The following is a 17276-nucleotide window of genomic DNA, read 5'->3' on the forward strand; positions in this document are numbered from 1 at the left end:
GCTTCTTGGACACTGATCAGTCAAACGCAGACCTACATCTTGTGTAATCACGACTGACGCAAAAATAAAACAAGTGTATCTGGGTAATTGAGCAAAGTATTCTCACCTGGAAAGTGAATGTATCATTCCAAATGGGGTTGATGGCATTCCTTGATACCGTCTTAGTCTTATGCTTGGCGCAATCAACTGGAATCCCAGTGATTTCAACTTCTACGTACGGACTCCCATTATGGGTGTTCTGACAGACATACTGGCCCGATATGACCTAAAAGAATACAGAATGACGTCTTTGATACACTGACCGTAAACAGCAAAATCTTTGCAATGCTAAAAGTTGACAAATTTCCCCATTTTTAATTCCCGGTAGACTAAATATAGTTTTTGATGCTCAATATTAAATGGATTACTGTTATAATTTCCGTCTTAAGTAAACTTCCGTCTTAAGTAAACTTTTAAATGGATTACTGTTATAATTTCCTTCTTAAGTAAACTTGTCTTAAACCTCAGAAGTAACTGGGATCAATACTGAGACTGTTTCATGCTAATGCAAAACAAGGCCAAGGGTTCTAAATGAATGTATTTGGTGCTATGAGTTTTAAACGAATGTATTTGGTCAAAAGGGTTCTAAAGGAAACATTTGCTGGACAGGTTATGCTTTCTTACCTGAACAGTAAGTGTTGTGTGATGAACTCCATCAAACTCCTTATCCCATGGATTGAAGCGGTTGTACATCAAGTGGTTCTTGTCCCACATAACCCGCGGCTTCAGGGTGTAACCACTGCGACCGTTCGACTCAAACATGGCCGAGTTGATCTGCATAGCACTTCCTGCAACAAATATAGGGTGAAGGTCAAGTCTGTTCTTGAAGGATATAATGCCAATGACAACGCCAAATATAAATCTAGGCTCTCAACTTAAACCATATGTGGAAACCCTCACGACAACGCAAAAAACAGGTTAGACCAGTCTTAAAGGGAGGCTATAGGCTGGAGCCAGGTAGGACTGATTAAGTTACACAAAGTCGCCAACAGGAGTCTCCTTAGATCTCACAGTTAATACAACAAATGTACAAGTACCTAAAAACTATTCACGCTGGTTTAATCCAGCGCTGAACCTGGCCCCTGACAATTATACTGGTCAATGGTAAGTTACCAATTATATAGACCCCCTCCGGCTCCTGCCTATACTATTGCACTATAGAAAGTGGTCTAGTTTGATTAAGCAGAAATATCAGTGAAAATAAAAGAGACAGCAAGTAACCTGTGAGTGGGTACTTTCTCATTTCCTGTTTATGAGATTGGTGCAGATCAGTTTGCTAGATTCACATTGTAATTGCTAACAACATGAACACATAAAATACTTGCCCTCAGTTTGGTAGTTGAGAGCAACCATTTGTATTCCAAATGCCCAGAAGATGACTGGGTTGAAGTTGGACGAATCTATCCTCATACCAGCAGGGTAAGTCCTCATCAGCTGCTTCTCTGTGTGACTGAGACATGGTCAAGGAAATAGCTTAATCCATTGGAAATTGATTGTGCAAAAAGGAGGTAATCAAAATTATGGCATACCTGGGAGCGGTGAGTGTGTTCAAGGAGATCCTGGCTATGTAAATTTAGGTGACAGTAAACAATAATATATATATATACACAATTTCAATTTTTCGAATTAGTTCCTTCCCATTAGATTTTGAAGATTGATTGTGCACTTGTACCTGCTTCTTAACAGCCCCAGAGGACTCTGGGGTGATGAAGCGCTTTGAGCCAAAAACCTGTCATGGAAAAGCGCCATTATGCCAAGAATTGAATTTTTTTTCATTGGTCAAATTCACAAAAGGATACATAATCGTTCCAATGGGCTGTCTTCTGCAGAGGTTCTTGGCTTTGTTCTCATTCAGCGAGGACACCTGGTGGCTGATGGGCGTCTCATCTGGTCTGCTTGCCTTCTGCATGAACTGTGGATGATTCGCTATCACATCTAGCTTGTCTAGTGCTGAAAAATTATACGGGCACAGTATGAAGCACGGGCAGAGCTTGAAATCATTCATTTATTTCGAGTTTAGGACATCCACACAGCTCTAAGCCAAGGATACGAGTGCCCTTCACAGTGACAGTGGTTTTCCACTAGTACAAGATCTTGTTTCGGATTGTGGCAAATGTTTAATTAAAAGTAACTTGATAAGGTACGGGGGAGTCTTGTGTTAAAGGGGTACGCCATGCGTATTGTCTGGAGGGGCAGGAAAATAGAATTGTAATTACTAGGTATATACAAACTGTTGTGCAGTTTTTGTGTATACAAATTTGCAGAAACTCTGCCTTTATAGTATTTGCGTATCTGCCTACACAATGCCGATGTTGAAATTTATATTCTGTACATATTTTTATACAATTGGAAATATTCAAATTCAATTACAAGTTTCAAATGTTCAACAAACGATATAGGCCTTTAATGGCGTTTATGCTTACCTGTGTGTTGGTTTGATGTTGGGGACCCCGCCAAGTTCAGATTCGTCGTGAGGATACTCTTCCTTATGGTTCCCTTCTTTATCTTAGCAGTTGAGAAAGGGCTGATGGAGAGACCTAAAATGATAAGTAGGATCAATAAGAGAAAAAGCAACATATCAAAGACAGTTTGTGGCGAGTTCATCACAAACTATTGTCTACTTGGATGGAGTCGTAGGTACCATACTTCTAGGTACAAGGACTCTAAGTTTTATGTTTCACAGAAAGGATCTGGAAATCAGGGTAAAGTGGCTTACCCGAGATCACTTACAAGCAGCTAAAATGAACCCATGATGTTCGGATTATGAGTCTGATTCTTTAAACTCTAAAGGCCTTTGGTTCTCTGGAGCTCATTGTCTTTGAAGGGCACTTCAAGATCGTTGATGATGATATAGAGAAGAAGCTGCCTTGAGCCTGCAGGGAATCATTCCATAGAAACATAAAATCCCAAAAGAACTCTACAACTTATCGGGAGCACAAGTTTTCTTACTTACCCCTGAACTTCACAGCCTCTGTATAAACCACCAAGTCAGACAACTCCTTAGCGATCTGACTCGCTTTCTTTTGCCTACTCTTCGGGGCTTGTTTGTCACGAAGAATCTCATCGAACTGCCAGTCAAAGTCGGACGACTTGGGTCTCCGGTCTCCAGTTATATGGACCGAGTTCTGCCGGGAACGAGTCGAGTATTCTACAGTCGTTAGAGAGTGGCTCTTGTGTTTCTCCTCATGTCCTGTAGATGAAAAACATACTTTGTAAAGTTCTAAATTCTTGATTTGATGTACACGTTTTTAAGCAAGCAGCAAGATAGGGAGGGCATCCAGAAGACTTACCTATCTTTCGAGGTAAGTTACCTTCAATCTGTGCCATGACTAAGTTGGAACAACATTTCCAGATTTTGTATTACATGTAGGTTATGCGTCCATGCGCAGAGTACCGTACGTAGTGGATTCTGGTTGCACACGCTTACCGTAACCATGCAGATACAAAAAAATCAACTACTTCAACTTCCTCCAACCACAGCACCAATTCATCACTCAAAGGAGTGTTAAATTCTAATCTAATGATAATGGGACGCCGGAGAGGCACATTTGAAACATGGTGGCACACACCTCTGCAGTTCCTGGTTCAGTTTTCTGTCCCGGCATATATACTCATGTGACAGAGAGGGTAAAACTTTTCAACAGCGAAGGTTTCCTCCTGGTTGCCCGGTTCCCTCCTGCAGTAAACCTCACCCGAATATTTTCTAAAGAGCCAATAACGAGCAAAGTTTGTGACGTTCATTATTGGCGACACTCTCGCATGCCAATTTTGCATTTCAATTTTCTAATTTGAATGAATCTGTTTAAGTAGTCATGTGCTCACCAGGAGGTGAGGAAGCCTCTACGTCATCATCACGTTCATCATCCTCATCCTCATCATCTTCGTCGTCCTCATCGTCAATCAGGCTGTTAGTACGCAGGTGGTTCTGAAAGAAACAATCTTATGAGACTCAACTTGGGGCGACATGATGGCACGTGGAGGAACCGTTCACTGCGGGTGACGTACATAGCATGTCATGTCACATCTCCCCATAACGTGCAGATAACAAATATTTATCGAAATAGCCAACCGCTGCTCTAAACACGCCAAACACATTTAGAAAACATTTGTTCAATCCAAATACTATAGATGGCAAAATATCATTTGCAAGTTTAAATTTGGCAGTTTACTGAATGATCTTATTGTAAAATGTAATGTAATTCCTTACCCTTTGCTTCAACAGGTTCTTGAACTGTAACGAATGTAGCTTCTTGTTCTTGATGAGAATCTTGTACTTGAGTTGGTTGGGAGAGGGCAGCACTGGTTCTGCGTTGTAGTCGCAGTCGAACATAAACTCTGTCACTAACTTGTCGCCAAAGACACTCTGAAAGAATTTTAATCAAAATGTTCCAATAGTTTCAATGCTAGTATTCAGATATTTTAGGGAAGCAATAAAGCAATACAGGGGACAGCCAACAAAAATAAGGTCAGTAAAGCTAACAGAGGTTTGCATAACCCTAAGCAGAGTTGGCATATTAGGCCTTGGGCACAATCCAAAAAGCCATATTTCTTGACAACATTGCCGGGCCAGAGTAATTATTCTCTCATGATGAATGAGGCGATAACATCACATTTACAAAGTTCCCAGAAAAATTGTTGTACGTTAACCAGAGCTATACTGAGTTTAATCACATGCATATCCAATGCTGAATGCAGCTAACTGAAAACATAGTTGGAACTTTTCAGAACATAGTACCAGTAGCGTAGCAATCAGGATTTCAAGTATAGCGGATCCTCCATGAATAGAGGAGAGTGAAAATGAAATCTGACAATATTGTAACCTCTGCTATGGAGAGTGGTAACGTGCTGCATGAGCATTTCGTTGCGCCCCTTTGTGGTAATCTACAATAGTGACAACGATTTCTTACAAAGCACTTTGAGACAGTGTCATGCTGATCAACAATTTTTCATAAATCCATCACTTACCGAGAGTATATGCGCCATTTTCTGTTGTTGGGCGAGTGAGCAGTGGTTCTCAATGGACAGGATAATTGGGTAGGGTGAGCTGAGGAAGGCACTCTTGTTTATTGCTTCGACCGTAGCCTGAAATTGACAAGATGGAAAGGTACCGACATGAAGTTGAGAAAGTAACAAGACCGTAGCTACATGTAGCAGGGGAGGTTTTAGAGAAAGGTTTGCACAGGAAAGCTGCTTTGCTACACTTTCTTCATGTAGAAGTATTTTCTTAAATCAGGGCCAATTGTAGAACATTTTGAAAATGTAGCTGAACCTTTTAATCAAAGATGAGAAATCCAAACAAAATTTCTACAATAACTCTACACACCTTGAATGGAATTTTAGTCGTGAGTGTGTGTCCGTGGTAGATGACAGGTGACCCATCATCTCCGTCCCAGCAGTCCAACTCTACGCACCGACATCCGGTCAGAAGCACCTGAAACACATTGTTCAAAACATCATTATATGACTGGCTTCAAACATACATTAACCTAGACTACCTCATGAGTCAATAATCCAAACTGTTGCCCAATGAATGCTAACAAGGCAATGAGTTCTTAAAGGTAAGGAACATGCCCACAAGGCAATGAATGCTTACAAGGCAATGAAGGCTACAAGGCAACGAATGCTTACAAGACAATGGATGCTTACATTACAAGGCCACAAATGCTTACAAGGCAATGGATGCTTACAAGGCCACAAATGCTTACAAGGTAAGGGATGCTTACAAGGCCACAAATGCTTACAAGGCAACAAATGCTCACAAGACAACAAATGCTCACAAGGCAGCAAGTGCTTACAAGAGAAAATTGATTGATAAACATACCTGGCTGTACATCTCCGTTGATGACTCGCCCCTGAGCTGATGAGCTGTCAGATATGTGTTATGAGACGACGCAATGTAGTAGTACGACAAAGGGTAATCCATATTCTGTGAAGGAGGCAGACAGAAGAATATTTCATTAAAGAATAATTTGACACTACATGCATGTCCTACTTAATTTAATAGCCTTGATGAATTTTCGATGCCTCGAGACTGTATCAGTTATGCCAACATAAGGGTCACCGAAAATACATTTTTTGAAAATCATTCTAGACAACATTTCATCTCGTACCTCTTCATCCTGCTTAATCTTCTCTGGTATAAATGCATAGTTGTCTTTATCCATCAGGTAGTTGGCAAATCCTTCAAACGACAGGCAGTAACTCATCCTCAGTTGGGGATCAGGCTCATGACGCTGAAAGGTGGAGGGCGACGGGAATCAGAATTTTGGCAATTACCTGTTTACACTCTTTGTTTTGAGACATACTCATGACCAACAGCCATCAATCTGGGTTTCTCGCGCATTTGTCACAAACCATTCATAAAAAAAATTACATACGAGAGGGAATAGTAGGGGTTAAAAGCCTTGCCCAGGATTCACATTGCCTACCTGGATCAGTTTGCATATCTCATGGTCATTGTAGACCTCCTCCTGGTATTCATGAAGAAACTGACGGAACTCCGGCAAACCGATATACTGACACTTGGAAGTCTCGACCCCCGCGCAGTTGGTCACGATGCTGGCTACTGCAATGGCATCACAGATCTTCTTGCGCTTTGGCTCGATGCCTTGATCGAGACTTGTGTTCCTTGTCACCAAACCTGCAGTGATAAAATCATGAAGGAATGTTTCTCTTTTCCACAGGTCCACCTTGGAGAATCAGTTCCCCAAGTGACAGAGAATCTTATCTAAATCTTGAGTATTCAAGGCAGACCTTCCAACTTACCAAGCAGTCTACCCTGGACGACTTACAGGCCACCTACACGTGACCTACACGCTGGGTAGCGGAGTAATATAGTAATATTGCAGCAATGACGCAAATTTAGGGATGACAATTGTGATTTGGACTGTATCTGCATGTAAATTCTGCACTCAGCAATAAGGGATGTTACATTGATCAAAAACGTTGTAACAAATTTGCTCTTACCCATGTCTTTATTCCTTGGTTTATACACGAGTTTATTAGCCTTATTCGGGCTCTCCCTGTTCTCACTCTGTATCGCCTTGGTCACCGCAAACTGCTCAAATATCTCTCGCAAATCCTTCCTCAGGCGCATATAGAACGACTTGAACAGATCCACAAAGTCCAAGAACTCCAACTGCGTCGAATGCGTGATTGGTTTCATGTTGCCTGGTGACTTCCGTATCCCTAAAGATAAGCGCCTTGCCCGAGTGCAGTGTTGCATAGCGTAGCTGTACGTCAGACTACCCGATCGAGATTTCGATCGGGGTTTCACATGGTTTTCCTCCTTTAGGTCCTTGGGCCCGTCATCGAGGTCTGGAAGTTTTGGTTTTAGGAAGTCCTCGGTGTGGTTGTGATTGGTCATCGGATGAAGACTGCTGCTATGGTCCTGGTAGATTTTCTAAAGTGTTAAATGACATTGTTTAATTGACGCTCTTTAGCCGGTTGAAAGGCGCCTGTCAAAATAGGCTTATCTTACGTGCAGTAGACCTATGTGTGGTAGTAAGGCCTGAAAACTTTACAAAAGTCTCATTCGTTCTCCTTTAGATCTGTATAAGAAGGCGAAGGCTATCCTTTGTTCCCCTTCATTGCATTGGCTACAGCATGAAAAGCCCTTGAGCAGTTGATGGAACACAGGATTCAGCTCCAATCTCAAGTTTAGAGGAAGCTTTGTTTTTTTGAATTATCTCTCATTTCCACTTACCCCTCTTGTACTGTATCGCTTCTTCAGAATCTTCGCTGGTCCAACAAAGCTCGGTGTACGACGAAATGTCGGGACCTTCTCCTCTCCGGGGTTACTCATCGATCCTGCTGTCCACCGCCTTCCTCCGAACACCTGAAGGAAATACATTTGTTAAAGTGGCCAAATATTGGAATCTGAAAGCACCTGAAAGCAAGTCGTACACCATCAATGAAAGGTGGTATTTGCTCTGCACTTAGAGGTGTCTTCTCCAGAGAGTATTTCTCCTCCAAGGTGGTATGCACTACAGTTAGGCCTCAATCAGTTTATTGAACTAGTGACTCTGTCTCTAACCATAGAGGTGGCCAAATCTTGGAATGTGAAAGCGCCTGAAAGGGGAGACTTACAAGCTCTGAACACCCTGGGCTCTCTACTAAGGGCACTAGTTTTGAACCAAAATTGGTTGTTTCCATTCAATTTGACCCCTAATCAGAACACCTCTCTATCAAGGACAGGAATTGTCTGTCACGAGGTTGTCGTTAATAGAGAGTTTCTACTGTATAACTTTCTATTAAGCGGTCTGTGTGTGCTAACATGATAGATAGGTTCTAATGAAGTGGTCTACCTTGATGGCCTCTGCTGGAGTAGGGCCCTGACACTTCTCTTGCTCATAGAACAGCTGCAAATACTGGTCCATCAGCCAATAGATACGTTTATCCGTATGGTTCTTCTGAAGCTGCATCCCACGGATCAAGCATCGAAGACCCGAGTACCAAAGTTTCGCCGAATTCGTTGGGATCACAAGGTGCAGCTGACGATTATCCGAGACATGGTTACCGTAGAGAATCGTGATGCAGTTATTGTGGTGCGTTAATCCGTCCATTGAATGCCTACGCTGTATCGAGGCGCAGTCTATTGATGTGTTTCCCGGGAAAATATCCTTTATCACAGATAATTCCAAATGTCCCTCCTCCAGCCCTTCCGAAATAGCTTCAGATAGCGAGTATTTATTCGCAATCGAGCCGAGGATGGACTGATCCATATCACCTTTCAGGGTATACCCCGGAGTGTTAGAGGAGCGTGAGTTCGTCCACTGCGGTCGACTCCATGATAAGACGGCATTAGAGCTCTCTAATCGGAGAAAACAGACCGCGGAACGTGAGTTGTCCTCCACGTAGTGTACGACTGTCGTACCGTGATGTAGGATCTGGAGCGTGTGCGAGCTGATGTGAGAGAGTTTGGGTGAAATGAGGGCAACGTTTGGGTCCCTGGAAAGTAGAAGAGAGAAGTTTATCATCAAACCGCTTTGTCTGTGTTTTGCTTCAAATCATCAAATACAACTTTCAGCAGACTTTCAACTCTCCAACAAAAAAATGCTGTGCTGATCAGTTGAGGCCCACACTCACATTCGAAATTTTAGTGATTTAGGTCACTGTAACCGGCAACGAAGCCATGACATCATGACGGGTGATGGCAAACTGACCATGGCAGTCACATTCCAATCATCAATCGAATTTACTGCCAATAAAAAGTGCTCGTGCGATAAAAAGTGCTCGTTTTCACCGTGCTTCAGATTACATTTTTCACAAAAGCCCTCTGTTGATGTATGCTGTGCTGCCCACAAACAAATGCTTTGGGTATCAAATGCAGTCTCAGACTAACTGGCACTCTGGACGATCCCCGTACAATAATTCATCATATTGGAGTACTTTAGAGTTATATTTTACTCCATAGACGATTCCCATGGCGTAATAACCTCATGACCTCGACTGCATTGCGTAAAACACAGGTGGAGGTACCACGTAGGGGGGCTATTACGCATGATGCCAAACAGATGAGAACTCCCGCGTCATTATGAGCCTCCCTCAGGTCAAATCGCCGAGGTGACAAAACATGGGGGCCAGCCTGGGAATCATCTATACCCTTTTAAGGATGACTTACTTGTTAATAGGCTGGATGGGATGATAACTGTCAATACTGAGATCATAATCACTCTCTTCATCGCTGTCATGGCTGTATATATCCTCTGTGAGATCGTTTAAGCTGAAACATAAGCACAATGCATTATATTTTTAGGAAAATTATAGGCCCACACCAGTGGATAGCATACTAAACAGTGCTTACTTTAATCAGAACAAGTAAATACTATTCTAAAGTGCCAAATAAGCTATTTTTAAAAAATAGCAGATAAATTGAAATGACAGCAGGAAATGCTATGCAGACGCTAGTTGTGAAAAGGTTAAGTTGGGAGTCACTTGGTGCCAAAATTGAAACGGCTTTGATCTTAGAGCTAATTTAATGGAGAAGACAAAGAAGAAGATAAAGAAGTAGAACTACTAAAACCAGACCTACCTAATGAGATCGTCTTCATCTTTATCGAGAAAGCCCTCCTTTGTCCCCCGATGCTGAAACAGCTGGATGTCACTTAGGATGACATGCGCCTGTCTCATTTTGTCGAGGTTGATTAGCCCGCCGACACCAATTCTTGTCAGGAAACGGTCCTCGCCGTTATAGTCGGACACAAACTGTAACTGATGTGTAGAGAGATAAGTCAGTATTTTCATTTACCACACTCGTAAGTGAATTCAAGACCACAGAAAACCCCAAAATTCCCCCAAAAATTCAAATTCATCTATAATTACAGACAGTGCACCAGTGCCTCACAGGTTGGTCTTCATAAGACAACACAGTCCCCATTGCTCTTATTTCATCGAGTTTATGTTAAAAAAAATCTGTAAAAGATCCATTAAAAATATCCCATCAGGAGATTGATACAAAAGTTCAATAACATGATCTGTAATGCAGGAGAATGCACGTGATCCTTTCTTGTGCAATCCAGACTCTAACTGCTGAATAACCTTTCCCCTTTCATGTCATTTCTATTGCTGTCCTTTTCTGGTACATTGGAATTGCCATTCGTGCAATTTTCTCATTGAAATAATGATAATCAAGGGCACTGAAAGTGAAAAGATGTATATCATTTGATTAACGAAGTGAACCTTCTGACGTGATTTTGAAAACCTCTTCTCACCTCCAAAGGTTGATTCTCCTCCGTGGGCAACACTATCATGCTAGGCATCCCCTTCAGTATCAGCAGCAGGTCACGCAGAAAGCTCCCAAAGTAAGGCACGACTTTGCACTCTTGGATATCGAGGGCTCTGGCAACTGCGTCTCGATACTCCTGGGTTGTCTGTTCGCAAGCATTTTTCAACCAGTTCAGGGAAGATAGGTTCTCCTTTTCTAGCAGCTTCTTCAACTTCTCCGATCTGAAACGCATAAAGCAGGGTGTGAGTATTAGTCAGCCTCTGTCATATCTACACACGACCTATTGACCAAATGTCAACTTCAAAGTTGAAATGTTTTTTTCAGCGGGGTCGTTGAGAAAGTGCGAAGAAAAACAAATTTTTGAGAAAAAGGCTTTGATCTTTGAACCCTGAACTCCTTGGCAGAGGAGAGGAGCCTCTTACCCAGAGCTCCTTGGGGTACTTTTGGATATTTTCAAGCAATTAAAAACACTTCTAGCAAAGGTTGTTTCAGATGTGTACGCACGACCTATTTACTGAAGTAAATCGGCGGGATGGGTGAGAAAGTGTGAAGAAAAACAAATTAATGAGAAATAGGCTGATCTTTCGAACCCTGAGCTCCTTGGTGGAGGGGAGAGAACCATTAAGAGCTCATCAAGAGCTCCTGGGGGTACTTTTGGGTTTTTTCAAGCAACTAGAAATACTTCTAGAAGAGGTCATTTCATGAAGTAAACTTAACTGTGTTCATCTATCCTCCTGCCTTTAGAAAGTCAGGAACTCTTTAAAAAATAATTGATGGTAGAAATAGTAGTGAAATTATTAAACCATTTAAATTAGTTAATCAAGGTAGAAAAATAGGAAAAAAAGAATGGTTAAGAATGACTATTTTCGATAGTTAAAACAACTAATTTCACAGTCGATGCAATAGTTACTACCACAATAGTAAAAAATTACTATGAGTTAGTTATTTTCTCTTATTTGTTTATGTGTGTACATTTAACTCTTTTAGCCCGTAACTCGTTTCGCACAGTTAAATTTGAAAACCGAGGCGAATTTCAGAAAATCAGACTTTCAAAATTGGCAGACGTTATAGCACAGATTGCAGCGCCATCTGATAACTACTAATCAAACTACAATCGATTGAAAAGATCGTAAACACATTGTCATATGTTGCTTGAGTCAACACAAGGCATCATGTGACAGTGCGGGGAATTTGAATTTGAAAAACCGTGAGTATACAGTCTGCGGCTGTGAAATCAAACATGGGGGACCGTGTATGTACGGCTTGCGGGCTGAAAGAGTCAATGTCATTTCAGAACAACTTACTGTAATCCTGAGACGATTTCCAAAGCAGCATTGAAGTTTCCCATGTTCCAGCAGGCATTGGCGAGGCGTACGATACAGGAGAGCGTGGCCTTACGGTCCTCGGCGGTCGGCTGTGTAATTAGCATGTGGGTCACCCAACAACTCACCTAAACAGCAGGACAGAAAGGGTTTTTCATGTCACTTTATATTCAGGGGCGTAGCCAGCGCTGGGGCAAGAGGGGAAAATGTCCCAAGAGGTTACCAAAAATGTATTTTTCACCTAGATTTAAGGCATTAATTTTCCAAAGTGTCACTTTTCCTCCAGATAACCTTTTACCCCCTGCCCCCTCAACTATCGTCAACCCTAACATTATGCATAACAATCACACAGGGGTCACTAAAAAGTGCTACAAAATCGAGCAATTTCTGTCTCAGTGATTACAATTTGACCAATCAGTGACGTCACCTGCATTCCAACTGCAATTGTCATGTTGCCATGGCTATAACTTGGATGCAACAACAAAATTTGCTTGTCTGCATTGTATTTTTAGTAAATCACACAAATATTGGCAGAACTTTAACATACCTCCTTAAATCGATGAATGAGATCAGTAATGGTTGGATGTCGGTGCGACGGCGCCGCAATCTTCGACGATGTGAGATCAAAGGAAATGTGGCGGATATAATACGCGGGCGCAACTCTAGTGAACATTTCACTCTCGGTCTTGGTCAACAACAGTGCCGCCTCCTCTGGGAAGTGGAGTAAGCGCTGGATGCTTTCCAGCTCAGAGGTGTGTCGCATGCTGTGGTGGTCAAGATCGGGCCGGAGTGACATCTGTCTCTTACTCACATCGTTCACTGAAATTAACAAGCTTTAAACTTGCAGAACACTTTCTTAAGCCTTCGAAACTAAACGGAATTATGCATACAGTGTAATTTTTTTGGAGTGTTGACATTTTTCCAATTATGTATTCACTTAAAACATGCTTATAAGACAACAAGATTGAGTTAACCAAAGAGGAGAATAATCACCCTGACCTGGTCCACAACTAGAAAAGGGAATGCTTACAACAGGATTTGAAACATAAAGTAATTATCGTATTCTACTTACCAAAATCAAAACTCTGCCGCAGAGCACTGCTCTCTAGGAAGCACCCGTCCAAATCCATAACCTCCCACAATGATGCCATAACAGACTTGAGACTGTCCAACGACTGCGTCGCCAGCACCCAATTTTTCGTCCCTCGGAATTCTAACTGCACCGCTTCGCTGACCTTGCCGCAGTAGGTATTCGGGAGTTGGAGCTCACTGATTGGCTGGCTTTTCAGAAGTGCTTTTGTCTTAATGTCGAGAAGGACCACTTTCTCTTTGCCGACACCGAGAAGGCGGGGTACCTGTTAAGGGAAAGAAAATGCATGCTAATAATGATTGCGGGGAAAAACGCTCTGACTTCTGCTTCTAAATTGTTTCATTACCAGCTATTCCAAATGTTTTGGCTCTTCCGTCACTTGTGTAACATACTGCCCCCTGTATGCTCAATGACCCACGTAATGCACTGTCAATACAATGGTAATGTGTAGGCAAAGTGCACGGTAGACTACTTGCCCATAGCAGAGGTTAGTCGTCAGGGTATTGCTTATCGAGAAAAAAAGGATTTTCGAAAATTTTCCTTGTCCATCTGGAGTTTCAAGTACAGTGAGGGCCCAAAATTTTTGAACCTAAGGAAAGAAAAATTGATATATTGATAAACAAGTTTTATTTACCCCAACAATTAACGTCTTTTGGTCAAATTGTCTACATTGCACTTTGACTACGCATCATAGCGTATTTAGGCATGTATGGGCTGTTACGTAAATGACTGAAGAGCCAATAAGTTCAGAATACGGGTATTGTAAAAGTCTGTCTTTCTGACTTGTATGCTGACTTAGTGACTATTTACCCCCTCTGGTATCACCGATGGTGGTGATTATCAGCATCACAAATACAATCATCGTTGATAACAAACAGACTGCGGTGGCCAGAGGTCTGCCGAGATATGATTGGAATGTGTAATTAAGAGCGTGTGATTGGCTTGCACAGACCAAAGTATTCCCCTGGCTTGATTGGGGCTGTCTGAAAACCCAATGCAGGTGCTACAGTTTAGGGCACAAGTATTTCTCCAGCTTACATGTAACATTGTGCGATATTGTATCGCCACATGAAGCATTGTATTGCCGTTTACGTCTTGATTCCCATTGAAAATTGGTGATGTCATGCACAATCTTCGCATGACGTGGTGATACTGTATCCCACAACGTTAGCTTGGGGAAAGCTCATTTCAGGAAGAAATGAAATTTTCGTCATGGCAGGCATTTCATAGTCACTCAGATAATCATGCAAACAGAACAAGTGTCATTCAGACTGGCCTCACCGATTTTCTCTCAGCTACACTATTGGTGTTCCAAGGGTCAAGGCCCGATTCCACTAGAGCTTGGTTTGCTATACTTGGGGGCCAGCGAATATTTGGTAAATCAAATTACTCAACAGCACAACTGGCTGGCGCAGCAGACATAAGCAATTTAAGTTTTTGGATTATGCAGTCTTTGGCTTGATTGCAGAATCCCTGACGAATGCGTCAAGGAGTTCTAGTTAGGGTTAGTCCGAGATCATTTTAGCCGATATGAAATATTTTTGGAATTTGTCAAGGTGTCTGCAATTGAATCCAATCTTCTCTGGGCAATGTTCAGAGCCTTCTTGACTGATGTGGAAACATGACCAGTACATGGTACATTCAACAGGTCTGAAAATTTTGCCCACACTCCAGATAACGGTAGCAATAATTGGTGAATCAAGAAGGAGAGTAGTGCGAACGTAAGTGGATTGTCCAAGACCTCAAGCAGGGATTAACTGAACAAAATTGGTGACTGAAAGACAAATTATTCAATGAAGTGAGGCCAAGTTTGGGGGGGGGACACAGAGTGAGAGGATAGGCCAAGTTTCATGTAAGGAGATGGCGATGCCTGTCATTGACAATTCACATTGCAAACAGGGCAGACGTGACTTAAAGGAATGGGCAGCTTTTTACTGCAGTATGTTTGTTCTTCTTCTGGTTCATTTTCTCATGAAATGGACTGTTACAGCAAATGAGTGCACATTCGAAACCACCCAAAACAGAGTAGATTGTTTGGACTGGCATTAACCACTCTGAACATGAATCCCTGCCACATAGGCCCTGGGCCAAACCAAGACGCTATCATTCCTGACAACATTTCGGGGGCAAAGTAAAATAGCTCTCATCATGATGAATTAGGTGATAACATGACATAATAATTAAAGTTTCCACAAAAATAGTTGGATGTTAACTGGATATACAAACTAATTTAGAGAATATCCCATGCGAAGAGCAGTTAATTTAGTTCATCATTTCACTCCCAGGTGGCGAACCTGCTTCCTTCAGTCCTGCCAGCAAGGAGGCAATCATGAACTAGAAATATTTCTTCAGTTAAAAAAGTTGAAATGATTTTCTGGCTGCTGATGTCAAAATATTTAGTTCAGGAGCAAATATTTTTGCAAGAAGTCTTGTTGTATGGGAAATTAGTACCTTACTTATCTCAATAAGAGCTTCAGTTTTACTCTGCCCCCAAAGTGTTGTCACCAATTCCAAAAAACCAAGCCCCTTTTCGGATTTGGCCCGTGGCCTAACAAGCAATCTTGCAGTGGTGAGAGGTGTGGAATCCACGCAACTGTGCGCCAAACCATAATTTCTCTCACCTTCCAATCCGTGTCCTGGCGCAGAAGTCCTTTCACTGTGCCGAGAAAGCAACTCACCTAAAATAACATTTTTACGACATAAACACAGGAATGAGACGAAAGGTTTTTTTTTACTTCTCCCATCCCCTGGAAAGGATTCTCATGTATCTGTTTGTCCAAGCCCATGAAGGATGTTGGAGAGACAATTTGGAAGGACTTGCATGCTATAAACCCCTGCCTTGCGCAAACTCTGTTTTTTCACTCAATGCATTTTAATGCCTGAGCCGTTTCTTACCAATTTGAAATTTATAACTAATTTGAAACTTTCGAATAGGGTAAATATGTACTGCATATGAATTTCAACAATGCAGTTGTGTATACAGATACAGTGGAACCTCCCTTAGTGGACACCTCTCTATTAAGGACAACCTCGGTACTTAGTACTAAGCCAAATGAAGCATTTCTTTGGTGTTTTTAAATGTTATTAATTGATATCAAATAAGACAACCTTGGAATTGTCAGTTTGCTCTCAAGTTGTTGCCCCCCCCCAAGAGCGGACAACATACGATATACGTTGTCACTTTTCACCCTAATGTTGTGTTTTTAAGCCTAAGGCAGTTAACTCGTGACAAGTGACACATGACAAGTGACAACGTGAATCTAATATCACATCGGTCTAACATGCAAATTTGGACTAGAATCTTTAGAATTTTCTTTAAAATATGGGGCTTGCAGAAGTAAGGGTTTAGAGCAGGCATCTCACCTATTGTCCTTCCCTGTTAATCTTTAATGTTTTAAAATGATTATAAGAATACAAAATTTTATATAAGAAAAAAGTATCAAGAGAAGTCTGTCCCACCAGCATCCTAAAAAAATGTATCAACCCTCATCACCCAAACCCCACATGAAATTGCAGGGACATATTAAAGGCAGTGAAGCAAATAAAATGAAATAAACAACTTACCTTCCTATGGGCATTGCCGCGCAGAATCTCTTTCACTTGGTACAGTTTGCAGCCGTACGCGGGAAGATTCTTACAAATCTTGATGTAGAGCTGCTTTAACTTCACCTCGGATTCAAAGTACGGGGTGTGCCACAATTTCTTTTGTTTGTCCTGTAGTAAGATGAGACTATCCTTAGAGCATTTAAAATCGTTCAGAATATAGTTCATGATGTACCTCGTGGCAACTGATCATTATGATGTAGTATACATGTGTAATCTTTTGACGTCATACGATGTAAATGGAGGCCTCCACTGACCAGTCCTTGGGTTTTTTTTAGAGAATGGCGAGCCAAACAAAAATGGGCCCATTAGTAGTCACATGCAACCTGATATCTGCTCAGAAGTTGCTAGGTTATTTGATGCTAACTGTGGTTACAGTAATGAAGAGCAGAGCAGCTGTAATTGACAGACTTTTCAAGCTGGCTGCTCATCAGGACGTACGGGTTGATAGGCCAGATGACTACTGTTGCTAGCATGGAATGAGCAATTGTAAACT

General features: G+C 41.8%; 1 protein-coding gene across 6 annotated transcripts in view; it reads right to left on the bottom strand.

The window, feature by feature from the left end:
- LOC135489776 (1-phosphatidylinositol 4,5-bisphosphate phosphodiesterase epsilon-1-like) overlaps positions 1-17276 on the bottom strand; it is a 117438-nt gene that overhangs the window by 14738 nt on the left and 85424 nt on the right. For 4 of the 6 annotated variants that reach the window (XR_010447223.1, XM_064775307.1, XM_064775305.1 and 1 more), the window contains exons 11-34: positions 16742-16891; positions 15799-15855; positions 13160-13442; positions 12635-12906; positions 12070-12215; positions 10752-10986; positions 10073-10251; positions 9662-9763; positions 8346-8988; positions 7745-7876; positions 7006-7441; positions 6468-6679; positions 6150-6272; positions 5861-5965; positions 5363-5470; positions 5005-5121; positions 4247-4402; positions 3862-3964; positions 2993-3229; positions 2463-2576; positions 1839-1989; positions 1365-1489; positions 664-827; positions 107-265 (exon numbers count right to left, since the gene is read on the bottom strand). Coding sequence is in view for 5 of the 6 variants with exons in the window: in XM_064775307.1 (XP_064631377.1) it covers positions 107-265; positions 664-827; positions 1365-1489; positions 1839-1989; positions 2463-2576; positions 2993-3229; positions 3862-3964; positions 4247-4402; positions 5005-5121; positions 5363-5470; positions 5861-5965; positions 6150-6272; positions 6468-6679; positions 7006-7441; positions 7745-7876; positions 8346-8988; positions 9662-9763; positions 10073-10251; positions 10752-10986; positions 12070-12215; positions 12635-12906; positions 13160-13442; positions 15799-15855; positions 16742-16891 (4509 nt within the window). In the remaining variant the exon portion in view is untranslated. The remainder of the gene's footprint in view (positions 1-106; positions 266-663; positions 828-1364; positions 1490-1838; positions 1990-2462; positions 2577-2992; positions 3230-3861; positions 3965-4246; positions 4403-5004; positions 5122-5362; positions 5471-5860; positions 5966-6149; positions 6273-6467; positions 6680-7005; positions 7442-7744; positions 7877-8345; positions 8989-9661; positions 9764-10072; positions 10252-10751; positions 10987-12069; positions 12216-12634; positions 12907-13159; positions 13443-15798; positions 15856-16741; positions 16892-17276) is intronic. The other 2 variants (XM_064775309.1, XM_064775306.1) reach the window with 1 other exon arrangement.

This window comes from Lineus longissimus, chromosome 6 (genome assembly GCF_910592395.1).
Source record: "Lineus longissimus chromosome 6, tnLinLong1.2, whole genome shotgun sequence".
Taxonomy (NCBI): Eukaryota; Metazoa; Nemertea; class Pilidiophora; order Heteronemertea; family Lineidae; genus Lineus; species Lineus longissimus.